Here is a 15,781-nt window from a genome sequence, read left to right as displayed (position 1 = left end):
TCAAGCAACAGCGGACAAATAAATGCAAGCTGCTTCTTTTTTGTACCCTAAACGCGAGTAGTAGACTTTGAATGCGGATGAACATAGAATTTTCTTAACTTAATTTAGATACCTTGGAATGCAACTAAATGCGAATGTTACAAAATTAACGGCGCAAAATTAATCACCCTCTAGGAAAATTTTTAATTTTTGCAAATCGCGTCGTACATAAAAAATATTTGACACTTGGAAACTAGACTGCAGTATACAAGTAGAGCAGCAATGGAGCGCGTAAAAGGCAAAATAAAGATTTTTAGTTGTTCAAAAACATCATTGAATGTAAAACAGACACATATCTGCAATTGTTTCTTAACCCTTAAATGTCTAAGTTTTATTTTTTAACAAAATAAATATATTTGGATTTTTTTCAATTCTAAATCTTGTGCATTTTCTCCATGTAACGAATGTGCAACGTGTGGGAAAAACTGCACAAAATTGTCATCAAAAAATTGACAAAACTCAACTCGATTTAAGAACCACTCGAAACTCACACTTCATTTAATTCAAGGGACAATAAAATTACAAACCCGAAATTTTTCTAAAAAATCGAATTAAAAAGTTTGAAATTGTAATAAAAATTGAAAGAAAATGAATTATTTTCTTATAAAAAAATTATTAAAATTAAATAAGAAACTTTTAAATAAGGAAGCAATCATAGTAAATTGAAAGCTAACTTTCTTTAGAAATTTTTGAGTTATGAGATTGCTCCAACAATTGCACGATTTATTGCACGATTTAACTGATAACTGAGTTTTGAATGCTTTATAGCGAGTTTTGTTGGTTGGTCCCTTATAAAGGCGAGGGCGTTTAAGAAGCTCAAAATGCTTGGTAATGGAAATGTATACTTTTAAGGCAAATTGTTCGCATACTCCACAGTGACCAATAGTTATTGACATAATATTGATCGAAAGCTATCAATAGAATATGAAAATACAGACTGTGATTCGTGAAAACGAACTTCCTGATCACACCGCCAAGTTAGCACCTCTTACTGCTCTGACTGCAGCAGAAAGACACCCCACATGACACTATCGACAAATCCATAGAAACTTGTTTCTGTAAACTTCCTTTTAGTACCACCAAGCCATCAGCAGCAACCAATTGCTCATATAAACCTTATTCAACAGGTTGAACATTGCACACCTAGACTAAGTTTAAAAAATCTAAACTAAAGACGAGTATAGTAGTTTAAGAGTATAAGGACCGGAGAACGCTGAACAATTACGGCACTCTCTACATGCTGTTCGTAGACTTTAAGAAGGCGTTGGACACTATCAAACGAGACGCAATATGGGTGGCACTGAGTAGAAAGGGAGTTCGCCCCAAAATAATCATTAAAGCCCTCTACGAGAACTCCGAATTGGTAGTGCTTCACAAAGGAGATATGAGCGATCCATTCACTACCAACGCATGCGTAAGGCAAAGTTGTCCCCTGTCGCCCCTTCTCTTCGCCTTTAAACTACGAATATTCGGCTCATGCGTGAAGTCCGTATTGTTGTACTGAAGCGAAACATGGCTCGTCTCTAACACCATCAAACAGAGGGTACAATACTTCATCAACAAATGCCTCCGCATCATCTGCAGAATATTTTGGTCAAACACCATCAGTAACGAGGCATTGTGAAGATTAACGAACAAAGAACCCATCCTTAGGCAAATCAAACGCAGAAAGTGGCGATGGATAGGTCACACATTGAGAAACCACCAAATATCACCATGAGAATGGCACTGGCACGACAATGGAATCCGCAAGGGAGCAGGGTCCCGGTCGACCAAAAAAAAAACTTGGGGAAGGTCGATGTTGCGCGAACTAGCAGATGCCGACATTTCATGGGACAGTGCAAAAACAACATCACAGAACCGTGTGCGATGGAAAAGTCTTGTCGATGCCCTAGGCAAAAAAACAAAAATAAAAAATCGTTATTCAAAAACAAAATGGGATGATTGGTTATGCGCCTCCTTGTAGAAGGGCAATTTCCTTTCATTTCATTTCATTGACCTCCAGAAGTATATCGCCACAAACGTTGGTTAGTGGTTCTAATTCGTCTAATTTTAGTTTCGTTATAAATGTCTATTAGAGAAATCCATACTTTTCTAGTAGAGAGTGTATTTGTAGCCCATGAAACATCTGGGAGCACAGATTACTGCCAAGGCGGAAAAAGTGCATCTGGGATGCCATTCTCTTTTCTTCAGCTTTTGATAAAATAAGAAATAAAGTAACTGACATGCGAAGCAGTGATTTTCCATTACTTTCATTGCTTATGTTCCCCTTCGTTGTTTTTACTAAAAAATTTAATTGCTGAACTTTGGCTTGAGCATCCAATGCTGCGTAGAACTATTGCAAAATTTGTCTCTTTTTTCCAATTTTCAATTTTAATTTGTTTTGTACTTATGAATTGAATTTTCACTGTACACCAGTTTAAATTTTTTTAATAAAAATGAACTGTTTTTGTTTATATTTATATAATATGGATTTCATTATTACTTCTTTTGCACTGGTTTTTGGGAAAATATTTTGAAATTATACGATTTTTTAAAGTTGTGGTACCTATCCCCTAATTTACCATGTGTCACAAGTATTTTGGTTCTTTTTATTTGTGGGCCTTTGGTTTTCCCTCGAACCATAAGAAATAAAAAGTAATATTTTTTTTCACGATTTTTTTCTGTCGCTTTTCTGAAGAACGTATCTGCGTGAAAAACAAAGTTGGGTGTATTTCGAACATTTTTCTGCATAGCGTTACTGCGAAATTTTTTCAACCTCCTTCTTCTTCTAGGGTTCAGCGACCTGTAAAGCAACGGTAATTTTTTCAAATGATATATATCTAGACATCGAACTGAAAACAACCGTTATTATATATTTGTATATTTTGCAATCGTAATTGTTTACAATGTTTTCAGTTTACGTCTCACGAGTATACCTACCCAAATGCTATAAAAATTGTGGGCAATGCCCAAAAAAGAACACAAAGAGAAAAGGCACTTTCTTTTCAAGCGAAATTAGTAAATGAATCTCAAATTAAAATACGCCATAAATATCATCCGCTACCCTTCATAATAACCAAATCATAGTAGCTTTTTGTGATAAAGGTGGTTGTGATCGCGCTAGTTGGCCTTCAGATAGCGAATACAACAACAGCACCTTAGCTTCCTGCAAAATAGGTTCCATCATAATAGCGTAGCTCACATTGGTGCTATTATTTTTACCGGCACTGTACATATGCAAGTATTGCAAAATTAAAAACAAATACTCATATATTTAAGAGCATAGATGTATAAATATAAACATATTTTTTATCTCATCAATAATAAAATTTTTCTTCATTTATTATCAATTCCGCTTTTGGTTTTATTTTCAATAATTTATTTTTTATCCACTTCTGCCAAAAATAAGCAATTTCCCGTTTTCTGTCTTTTTTTAATATCCGCTACGAATTTAAGTGGCTTCAAACTCATTGCAAGGTTCTAAATATAAAAATATTTGTTTTTACTTACATAATGCGATGATACGCATCTGGCTGGGCCTGCGTACACGTCACGGATTGTTCTGATTCCGTGGAGTCATCACGCAGCGTGGCAACTCCAAGCGGTAATATGGGTATTATAGCAGCTGTAGCAGCTGCTGCTGTTGCCGGAGGGCCCGCCACCACCGAATGATGTGTGGCTGGCGGCGGTCCAGTGATTGCCTGCGGTGATGGTGTCGTGCTTACACCCTCCTGCAAAATGTATTTACAGAACGAAAAAATTAATAAAAAATACAAAGAAATGAAATAATGTTATAAATTGACTTGATGACGAAAGGATACGGTGAAGAATGCAGTGAAATAAAGGGAAATGAAAACGGAAAACTCAATTTGCCTGGCTGCCGAACTAAATTAAAAAGTAAACGTACACACCATATGTACGAATGTCTGCTAGTAAGTGTGTACGTATATGTGCATATATATATATGTGAGGAGCTGAGCAAAATTAAAACCAATGATGCCAACACTTTAATGAGCTGTCCAAATTGCGACGAGCGAACGGAAATTGCAATCGCCTACACACACACACGCACACACACATGCCCCCTATACATATATACTTAGGCATACATATATTTCAACACACATTGCCGCTTGGCACTCACCTTGATTTCGGCTGTTTCCGGCGCCGAATACCTTTTGCGCTCGTAATGTAGCTCACGCTCGATGGAACGACTCCGAAACGCTGGCGGACACGAACGATCTGGCGGTGTTTGTATACGGGGCGCTGTAGTCCCGCTGCTGCTGCTGCCACCAGTCACGTGTTGTTGTTGTTGTTGTTGCTGATGTTGCTGTTGCTGCTGTTGTTGTTGTTGTGACTGGCCTGATGTTGTAGGTGGACTCTTCTCGCTTGGTCCTCCCTGTGCCTGCTGTTGTTGCTGCAGCTGATGTTGTTGCTTATGCTCTTCGCGCTTCTGTTGTCGACGTATTTCCAAATCAAGCAAACGCGCCTCACGTGCCTCTTTATCGCGCTGCGTAGTGTATATGGAGGAGGGGAGGAAGGGAAATTATAAATATACACATAAGTGAGTGACTGGCAAAAGGTTTGCGTGTGAAAATAAATCCGGCTTTAAAAAATCTGCGTTGACATACTTTTACTGTCCACATATACCGTTAATTTCTTTTTCAAACTTTTTTATCTGTTTATTTTTTATCATTTTCTTATTTCTTTCCTTTTCCGAGTGTCAATATTTTTTATTTAATATTTACTCACCTTGTAGTTGATGGCGTCCTGTTCCTCTTTTTTCGCTTCACGTTCGCTGCGTTGTCGGTCGCGTTGCTTCTCTTCGTCCGTTTGCGATGTTTTGCTGTCTGCAATTCAATTACAATCAAGTTTGTATCGATCTAATTATACCAATTAAATGTTTAATGAATTTTTTTTAAACATCATTCACGTAAATGGAACATAGTCGAAATGCTTTTGTTAAAAAAATTGCATGCAAATGCAGTCAAGACAAGGATTGGAAAGTCAACATGCTATTTACTATGCAAAAATTCCAAAAACAAAAAAAATAGAAATGAAAAAATATCATAATATATATACAAAATTTACAGCTACATTCCAAAAAATTTGTTTGAGTTATTTTTTGCCTTACAACTATCACGCTTTGTTTTGCTAAATGCCGTTATTCATACGTATTACATACACACACATACAAATGCGGGGACTAAATGGAGCCAACATGCTCTTTTGCGCCTCTGATTACATGTTTTATTTTATTCTATTAGACTACCTACATATACCTATATACATTTTTTTTTCAGTTATAGCAACTGGCAATGTACGCGTGGCGGTTTTCATAAAATGTTAATATAATCCTTCAAGAATATGTCAAAAAAATTTTAGAACTTAAATTTAAGAATTTCTTATATTATAGATCGTCAACCGTGACTACTCTATTCTTTGCGTTCGAGCGGTGGGAGATGTACATTGTGTAAAATAAGTACCCGGAATTTAAAAACAAAACACATTTTTTCATATTATTCATCATTATTTGTTGGATCGCCTTCAAAATAGGCTCCTTTTGAGCCGATACAAATATTCCAACGAACAACCCAGTCATCCATGGCCCGCTGGTAGGCCGGCGCCGGGATGGCCTTCAGCTCCTTTAGCGAATTTTTTTTAATGTCTTCAATCGACTCAAAACGCCTTCCCCGAAGTGGCAATTTTAGTTTTGGGAAGAGAAAAAAGTCACAGGGTGCGAGATCTGGCGAATACGGTGGCTGTTCGATAGTATTTATTAAGTTTTTGGTCTTGTATTCGCGTACAATCAAGGCTCGGTGCGATGGCGCGTTGTCGTCGTGCAGAATCCACGAATTGTCCTTCCACAATTCGGGCCGTTTACGGCGAATGGCTTCACGTAAACGCCTTAAAACGGATAAATAATAGGAATATGAATAAGTTCGTGCGTTTTTTTTCGAAATTTGAAACTTTATTGACGTAAAATGGTTACAAATTTAATATTCAAAATATTGTCCATCGCTTACTACTACTTTTTCCCATCTTTCTGGCAATTCACGGATTCCCTTTGTGAAAAATTCGGTCGGTTTTGCCGCAATCCACGAATCGATCCATTTTTTGACTTCATCGTAATTACGGAAGTGCTGGTCAGCCAGGCCATGTTGCATCGATCGGAAGAGATAGTAATCGGATGGCGCAAGGTCTGGACTATACGGCGGGTGGGGTAGGACATCCCAGTTGAGCGTTTCTAAGTATGTTTTGACCACTTGTGCAACATGTGGCCGAGCATTGTCATGTTGCAAAATAACTTTGTCGTGTCTATCGGCGTATTGCGGCCGTTTTTCTCGCAGTGCTCGGCTCAAACGCATCAATTGTCGTCGGTAGACATCCCCCGTAATCGTTTCATTCGGTTTCAGTAGCTCATAATACACAACACCCAGCTGGTCCCACCAGATACACAGCATAACCTTCAGGCCATGAATATTCTGCGCCGACGTCGATGTTGAAGCATGGCCAGGGTATCCATACGTTGCCCGACGTTTTGGATTGTCGTAATGGACCCACTTTTCATCGCCAGTCACAATTCGATGCAAAAAACCCTTTCTTTTGTGCCGTTGAAGCAGTTGTTCGCATGCCATAAAACGGCGTTCAACGTCTCTTGGCTTCAATTCATACGGCACCCAATGGCCTACCTTTCGGATCATTCCCATGGCTTTTAAACGTTTGGAAATGGTTGATTGATCAACTCCCAAAGTTTTTGCAACCTCTTCTTGCGTTTGAGCCGGATCTTGATCGAGCAATTCCTCCAATTCGGTATCCATGAACTTTGGCGGCGCACCCTCGCGTTCTTCGTCTTCCAAGCCAAAATCACCACTTTTAAAGCGTGCAAACCACTTCTGGCACGTTCGCTCAGATAGAGCATGCTCACCATAAACTTCCACCAAGATACGATGACTTTCGGCTGCTTTTTTCTTCATATTAAAATAATGAAGAAGAATTCCCCGCAAAAACACATTATTTGGCACGAAATTCGACATTTTCAAGTGTGGTAAAAATATTGTTGTTTACGCTTCAAATAAAAAACTTATACTGACGTTTGTGCCTTACGACAGTAGCTCTCCAATGCATGTTTGGAAATGTGGATCGATGGAATAATAATCAAGTTACGCCATCTGTTGTAAAACCGCACGAACTTATTCATAGTCCTATTAATATTCCTTATTAACCGTTTGGCCCTCTGGAAGGAACTCAGAGTGCACCACGCCTTGGTAATCAAAGAAAACCGTGAGCATAACCTTCACTTTTGACCGGCTTTGGCGTGGTTTTTTTGGATACGGTTCGTTCTCGAAGCGCCATTCAGACGATTGCTGACTGGTTTGCATATCGTACTCGTAGACCCATGTCTCATCACCAGTTATTATGCGTTTCATGAACGTAGGGTCCGTATTAGCTCGGGAAACCATGTCTTCAGAGACCTCCTTCCGATGCTCTTTTTGCAAAAATCCATAGTAAAATTCGCCAAGTAAACAAAAGATCAACTCACTTTGACTGCAGAATAAAACACACTAAGTAATAGATCCCGTTCTAATAAGGCTTGTGCATTCAAGGACATGTGTACCAACATGAAAAAGCCAAATTTGAAGTGTCAGGTATTCCCGGGAGAGTTTAAATTATAAATTCCGGGTACTTATTTTACACAATGTATAGTTACGTTGTATTGAAACCTTAGACGCGTTTTTCTCAAAACGATAACTCGAAAAGTTATTGACCGATGTCCCTGAAATTTTGCACACATATTATGATATTACTTTCTATGTGAATTTACAAGTTTTCGAACATTTTTCGAAGCAAAAATAGTAGGAAAATTCGCCCCAAAATTCATATTTTTTTAAGCATTTTATTCCGCGATTCCGAGGGTTGTTTGAAAAGCCGGTGCAAAGTCAGAGTGATGGCTCTACTGACACGTGTGGAGGATATTTTTATTTAGTAGCACCTCTTCAAAGAACACTTATTAAGTTTCAGCTAGATCGATTTATTTCCTTGTGTTTAGCATTCATTTAAATCGAGGAAGTCGAGTGATTTTCATATTCCATCACGACAACGTATCAGCTCATGCGTAAGCAGTTGTGGAGGTAAAATTAATGGAAATAAGATTCCAACTCGTTTCACATCACACCTATTCTCCAGACTTGGATCCCTCGGACTATTATTAGTTCACCACTTTAAAGAAATGGGTGGGGGAAAAGATTTTATTCAAACAAGGAGGTGATTGCAGAAACTAATAGTTATTTTCCAGACTTGAACAAATTTTATTATTCGGTAGAGATCAACAATATGGAAAATAAAAAGGTTTACCCGAAACAATTAAGTAGTTTTTATTTTAGCACCGACTTTTCCAGCGACGCTCGCATTTAATTATAATCATCTTCCATATGCAGCTCTTCTTCATCATTACAATACCCCATGCGTGTATTTCACTGTTCGAAACATTGATGAGGCGCGCGATTTTTCTTACAAAGCACCTTTTAATGCAGATTTCATCCGAAGTGTATTTGTTTATTTACATATAAAGAGAAATCGCACAGTGCCAAAAACCTCATAAAGCAAATCGTCTAACACTGAGATGCTTTACAGTAGCGAACACTGAACTCCGGACACAATTAAAAAAAAACACAAAATTTGTGTTGTATTTTTGCACCTCTTAACTTATGACGAAATTAATTTTGAGAACAGTTATATTTATGAACAAAATCATAACTTTACCACTAATTTTACGAAGGCTGTATTTTTCAGAATGTAAATTTAAAATTTTAATATACTTTTCTCACATTCGCTCATTTTTTATGGTTCGTAATTTTTACACTTTTTCACGGCTTACCAATTACACATTCAAATGATGAAAAAAAAATGTATTTGAACTCAGTGTCACAAACAAATTTCAAGCCTATTAGACTCCGTTAAAACACCACATGATATATAGACCTCCGGGTATATTTCTGCCATGAAAAAATTCCTAATAAGACTGTAGATCCTTCTATTCATGGAAAAATGTCGGGACGAACACCACAAATAGAAGGAGGAGCTCGGTCACCCAAAAGAGGGTGTAAGCGCCAACTATTATTTTTACGAGTATTATTATTATAGTTCATGTTATAAAAAGAGCGCCCCTGCCCTACAACTGCGATGGAGATGGTGCTCGAGCTGACAACGTTTCATAGAATTATTCAGTAGTTAGCCAAACGTACGCTGTTTAATAGGACCAGGCAAAGGTTGAGAAAGAAAAAGTGGCCTCATCCACGCAATGTCACGCATTTTAATCAAGGTAATTTTTTCTTCGAACAGCAGAGCGTTTGGGTATCTTTTTATTAAATTAACCAAACTTTCAGCTATTAATCGAGCATCTTTGAGGTAGTAGTCTATATTTTCAAGATGCATAAAACTGTCACATCTCTAGATTTTTGTTATATTTTTATTATTTATATCGTGAATCACATCTAACGATAGGCTCAGCAAACATACTGCTTCGACGGGGTGGGTCCAAAGAGAAAGACGTGTTGAATGAGTACGTTCAATGGGGCACGTTAATTTATTGTTGGTATCATGCGGTGTACTTTCACATGCACGACATTTGTTGAGTATGCAGTGGTCGATTCTGGGTAGGTAGGTGTTTAACTTCCTACAGTGTCCATTACGTAATTGCTTTGGCAACGCGGATCTTATGAGGTAGCTGAAAGTTTTCGACTGCAATAGTGGTTAGGAACTCCCGATAAATATCGTTTATAATCTGTCTGTATACTGGCAGATCCAGTGGTTGTCAAATATAGTCGTGGATCCCGCCAGTCAAGGAATGGAGATGTTTCTGACGCGCCTAGGAGAAGGCTCAACCTCCATTAGAAACTCCTTGCTGAGCACAGTATGCCGCTCCTTAACTGAGAGCGCAGATGCCTTACTATACAGATGTTGACGGAGAAGTTCAGGAAACATTCTTATCCGTTCTGAGAGTAATATTTTTGCAGTACTGTCGGTTCGTGGCCATCTTGTTGCGACTTTGCACTTTAGCGGCAAACGCGGTGTTAACGCCGAGAAGGAGAGCAAACTGTCAAAAGTCACATCCAGTCGGTATTGGTATGCCATCGACTTTAACCATCAGTTGAATTTTGATTACCTTCATTCAGGCCGTAGATAGGGTCGCGTGGGTTTAGTAGTGAAAAATTGGAGATTCCTTGTAACTTTTGAACACAAGCCATAGATATTATTTGGCTCTTAAGGTACGATTAGCTAAAACATTATTTAACTTAAGATCTTAAGAAACTGTAGATTTTAGTTTCTAAAGTTTCTGTTTTACGTAAAATGAAAACAGCGAGTGGGGTTGCTATGCCTTCGAATTCATAATTCTTACAAAGAAATTTATGCAGTAATTATTTTTGAAAATAATTTAGTCGATGTTTCATTATAGGACTCAAACTATTAAGCAGATATAATAGAAAATATAAAAACCAAACATTGGCATGTTGGGTAATCGTTCCCAATTTCTTAAGTGTAGTAATGTCTTCACTAACGGAGTTTTTGGGGCATACAAATCGATTTATGTTATTCTTTCGCAGCCGAAAGCTTAATTTTTTGGTTTCATCTAAAGAAACTTGCAGCGGAAAGCCATTGTATGACTCACAAGGCTTTTGGAGAATGTGAACCATCTTTTTCAATTTGAGAATTTCGATTGAAACCGTTGTGAGGGAAGGCCAATAATGTTTGCCTTATTGAGCGAAAGGCCGAAGGGACTTGCTGATTTTTTGGAGTGGTGCGACAAGTCATTTCATTGCATTTAAAGAACTGGGTATGATCCGGGGTAGGGGAAATCGAAAGAATTATTAATATTTTAAATCCGGGGCAGATGACTTTTCGCCACCTCATCGTTAAGAAGAATAAACTAAGATGTGATTGCATTCAATTTTATTCTATCATATTTATTTTGCTAAATTATCGATAACTTATTAATGCGATGCAAACTAATTCGGTTTCAAATTAAAAGCATAACAAAGTTAATTCGCTTAAATAATTATATTTAATATTATTATCGTGCCTGTAAAGTACTTAGGTACAAGTACAAAGTAGGCTTTTCAAAAACAGTGCAGCACTGACTTTTATTATACTTCGGTTAGTAATTAATTTTCATTCATTAATAAAATCAATTAATGGTTGATTAGAAATTAAATCAAATAAATATCAAATAAATGTCAAGAGTATAAAATTCATAAATTTCACCAAAAATAATACCCTGCCCTCCCCCATTAAGCCACACTAACAAACACCCCAGAGACGCTGCAATTAATTGCATTTGGTTTGACACCCAAAGGAATGTGGGTGCAAGTAGAGTTGGGCGCGGCTTGTGCGAGTGTATGTGCATGTGTGTGCAAGTAAGTGGCTACTTGTTCACATATGTTTGTGCGGTATGCATGTGCGCCATTGTGGTCAATTGAACGTGACAGCCAAAGTAATGGCTATAAATGAATTGCAGCCAACACGCGCGCGCTCACTCAGTAAATGATAAATAAGTATGTAGGACGTAGAGTAAATGCATAATTAATGAAAAATCATTACTTATTCAAAGCGATGCGTTTAAAATAGTACGAGTGCATTCGCAAAGCGGAGTGAGGCTAATTCACAACAGTACGGGTACAAATTGATTTGTGGTCGGGAAGCGTGGAAGAGTGCACCTCCAAAATTTTAAAAAGGAAGACTTCAAGTACAAAACATACACTGGTGCAGCAAAAATTTATGTGAACTTGAGCCATGTTTTGCGATGCACATTGCATTAGATTCTACTGTAGGTGTCAATATTCGTCAAAAAAAAGTTCATTGACAGCCACGGATTTGGTGAAGATAATTGAGTGTTACAGATTATCAAAATTAAGGTAAAATGGATAAAATTCTCTGCCCTCTTTCGTTCTACTGGGCCAATGTGGAAAGTATGATGTGCTGTTTCTGATCCAACGAGCGCTTTCATGTCAATTGTTTTAAGTGTTCTGGATATTGCTGTAAATTCTTCTAATTTTTTTATACATTTTTAGCTTTAAATAAAACAAGAAGTACAATAAAAAAATTTTTAAAAATTTAATAATTTTGAGATCTATAGTATTCCATGTTAAAAATTATGGCATAGAGTTTATTGAATTTAAATATCTCCGATTCATTTCCATTGTTTTATATACATTTTTTTTTAATTTACTACCACGAATTATACTTAAAAAAAATTTTTTTTTGGAACAAAGTAAAATTTTTTTTTTTAAATTTTTAAAACAGAAATTTGCAATTTAAGAAAATCAAAAACCCCGGATTGTTTTCTTATTTTTTTGTTAAAAGCTGAGACTATGTTCAGTAGTTCCTGTATGTTTGATAGTGGAATTCCCATAACTTTTCGAAATACAGCAAACCAGTGAATAATACCATGTATCTGTATACTAGTTTACGTGGCGACGCTTCGATCGATTTGCGAACGAAGTTCGGGATCGGGAGTTTAGTTGCATAACTATGGTTTGACAGCTTAGATTGACTAACTGTGTTGATCTTTCTGTTCTGTGGAAGCCCACTTTGAAAAAAAAGAACAATCTGTTTCCATAGTTCATAGAGCACTCCGTCCATTTATATGCCGGCGGCATATGGCGAGTGCTATCGACATATGCTGACTGAATTTTTGTTTTCAAAAATTAATCAGGGAAACATCGACCACATGCGATTACAACAAGACGGCGCAACTTGCCATACAGCGGGTGTAACAATCGATTTATTGCAATAATCAAGCAACCATTGACGCCATACGGCCAGATTTATTGGAAAAAATAGTCAAACATTTGACTGATCGATTGAACCATGTAACTCGTAGCCACGGTGGACATATGCCGGATGTTGCATATATTCAAAAAATAAATGAAATTAAATTATCTACCAGACTAAAATGAAAAAAATGTATTCCAACAATATTTCTGGTTTGTATTATAATTTTAAGCTTTCAAAGATTCAAGAAAAACACCCGATACTATTACGTATGCTATTGCTTGGTAAGAGCAGTATTTTACACAAATTTTTTATTGGTACGCTGCACGTATTTGAATAAAAATCAAAAACTGAAGGGCATGCCATTGTAAAAGTTTCAGGGATTAATGAGCATAGCCTCAGCTATTAATGATAAAAACAAGAAAAAAAAATATTTTTATTTAATCCAAAAAAAAAAAATATGTTCCTTTAATTTCTATTAATTATTTATATTAGTTTTTTTTTTTGTCTTAATATATTTTTTCTATTTCTTTGAAAAGTTGAAATTTATCCTAATAATTTAAAAAGCAAAAATTATGAAAATTGTAAAAAGAACAGAGGATATTTCATTGTAAAAAAAATACTTATATACATTTTTATTTTTCCAAAGTTTTGTCAATTTACTTCTTATTATACTCAAGCCTACAGGAGCCATTCCAATACATAACTTTTTAATGAATTTACAATGTGGTTTTATTGATTGGTTGAATTTCTTTTGTCATTGCAAGTACGATTGCATTAATTTGTTGTACAACAAAAGTGCTTAACACAAATTCAAAACTTGAAAAGACGTAAGAACTATATACACGTATGCATATATACTTTTCATTCGTAAATGCATATGTATGTATTGATTCATATAAATGCACGTAATTGTCTCTTGGCAATATTATTGTCCATTATAATTTCCTCAGCAACGACCACATCCAAACCGGACAAATACCACGAACACAAATACTGCACCAAAACCGCAATCATAATGAATTAATTAGATGTCGGAAATTGACATTTAGTGGGACGTAGTTTCTTACGCATTTTAATTTACGTAAGACTAAGTGCACATTTTATAGGGTGCGCAATCTTTTATGCCGGTGTGTGAATATTCTATAAAAAGTATATTCTTAATAATTAAAAAACAACAAAAAAACCGATTTTCATGTATGAGTAATTTTTTTTTATTTTGGGCCAGTTTATTCGGATCAGCTTTTAAATACAGCAGCAATGTACTGGCCGCCGTTGCTGGTCAAATGAAAAATGTGCCCTTTTCGCTGGGTTTTCCATCACTTTTTCGAGCATCTCCGGTGGTACAGCAATTATTTCGGCACGAATGTTCGTCTTCATTTCACATTTCATAATCCCACAAAAAGTAGTCCGGTGAGAATAAATCTGAAGGTATGGTTGGCCAGTTATTGTCGCGATTTATTGACCGTATGTCCATCGGTAATATGCACGTTGAGCTAATATAATTTGATGACTATTTTCAATGTGCAACAACACTATTTTTACGCAGTGTTTCGGTGTGATTCATGGTAAAAATTGGACTGTATCAATGTATAAAAAATAGTGCACCCGTTAAAAAAAAAACAAAAAGTGTGTATAGCGTAGTACACATATCAGAAGTGAAACTTTCAAGGCAGACAAAGAAAGAGGGAGAGCCCCGAGAGAGAATGAGAGAGAGATCGACTATATATCGAAATAAATTCACAACATTTGCAGAGAATACAAATACACAAAATTTACCAGAAACGGAGAAGGGTCGACCGGTGTTGGTAAACGCCGGACACAAACTATGGCAACAACGCGCACTACTCCGAGCGTTTATCACCCGCGCAAACTCAGCGATTCCAGGACCCCAGCAACAGCACAAATTACAGGAAGGCAATACCAATAAATCCGACGCCGAAATGGATAGCTCTTTGTGGTACGCACAAGCGCTAGCCAGGACACGCCAAAAAGTAGGCTCCAAAAAAATTCGAAAAATATTGGGACCAGAAAATGCCCAAACAGTAGGCACCAAGGAAATATACCGCCAAAAAGTAGGCACCAAAAATATATTTCCTACAAGTTTGCACCAATAAACAAGCGCCAAATAGTAGGCAGTGTTATTTCTCACTAGAAATTAGCAACCACAAGGAAAAATAGCCTAAAGTGTATCTAAGATATAGTATATAAGGTATAGCTCTTTCTCTCCTTTTCCTCTACGTTATATCTTTTTTCTCTCTCGTGGAACGAAAATGTTCAAAGCATTGGATAGCCTTGAAATTTTACTCTCCATTCTCGCTCGTCCATCAACGCCTAAGAAGTTTCACTTCAATAATGTAAAATACTTAAAGAGATATAGGCATAAGAAGCAAACTGTTTTAGTAAGTATAGGTCCAGAAACTAACGGATTGCATATTTATTTCCAATCATTTGTTTATTCTTTAGGTACAAGCAAACAAAACAAACAAACAAAGTTGCTTAAGGTGTTCAAAGCCACCTCCTTCCATTCCCAAAATAAGCACTACACAGCACTAGGATATTTGAACTCTTTCTAAAACTCCTCAATGACTTGGATTTGTTGTATTTTCAATTAAATCGTAGATGCAGTTCTTCAAAACTATAAAAGGAAATTTTGAAAGCTTAAATCAGGAGATCTACGTAGACAAATTTGATTTTAATGGTATCTAACGGCAAACGAAAAATGAACTAGAACCACATTGTTTGTCTTTGGTTAAAAATAATATCCTTCAAAAGATCAACCATTGCGTTTGGCAGAAATACTCGTAAAAGGAAGGCAGCACCTAGTAATCAATTTGATAAAACATCCGGAAAGCATTAAAGCATTAAAGGAAAAAGAGTCTTATGCCCAGACTTCATAAGGGTACAAGCCTTATCGTCGGCCAAAACATGCGTATTATGAAATAATAGCACCGTTTCAAGAGTAAGAAGGCGTGATGAAGTCATCTCA

At 36.7% G+C, this 15,781-nt stretch overlaps 1 protein-coding gene across 2 annotated transcripts in view; it reads right to left on the bottom strand.

The window, feature by feature from the left end:
- Positions 1-749: 749 nt before the first annotated feature.
- The window catches only part of LOC128858178 (putative cyclin-dependent serine/threonine-protein kinase DDB_G0272797/DDB_G0274007), a 64,834-nt gene continuing 49,802 nt past the window's right edge, over positions 750-15,781 (bottom strand). For both annotated transcript variants that reach the window (XM_054094232.1, XM_054094231.1), the window contains 3 exons: positions 4,774-4,871; positions 4,166-4,531; positions 750-3,752 (listed from right to left, as the gene is read on the bottom strand). In XM_054094232.1, coding sequence (XP_053950207.1) covers positions 3,528-3,752; positions 4,166-4,531; positions 4,774-4,871 — 689 coding nt within the window. In that variant the 3' untranslated portion in view covers positions 750-3,527. The remainder of the gene's footprint in view (positions 3,753-4,165; positions 4,532-4,773; positions 4,872-15,781) is intronic.

Source organism: Anastrepha ludens, chromosome 3 (assembly GCF_028408465.1).
Source record: "Anastrepha ludens isolate Willacy chromosome 3, idAnaLude1.1, whole genome shotgun sequence".
In the NCBI taxonomy this organism is placed as follows: Eukaryota; Metazoa; Arthropoda; class Insecta; order Diptera; family Tephritidae; genus Anastrepha; species Anastrepha ludens.
The sequence above is the reverse complement of the archived record's forward strand: the minus strand, read 5'-3'. Positions and strand labels throughout refer to the sequence as shown.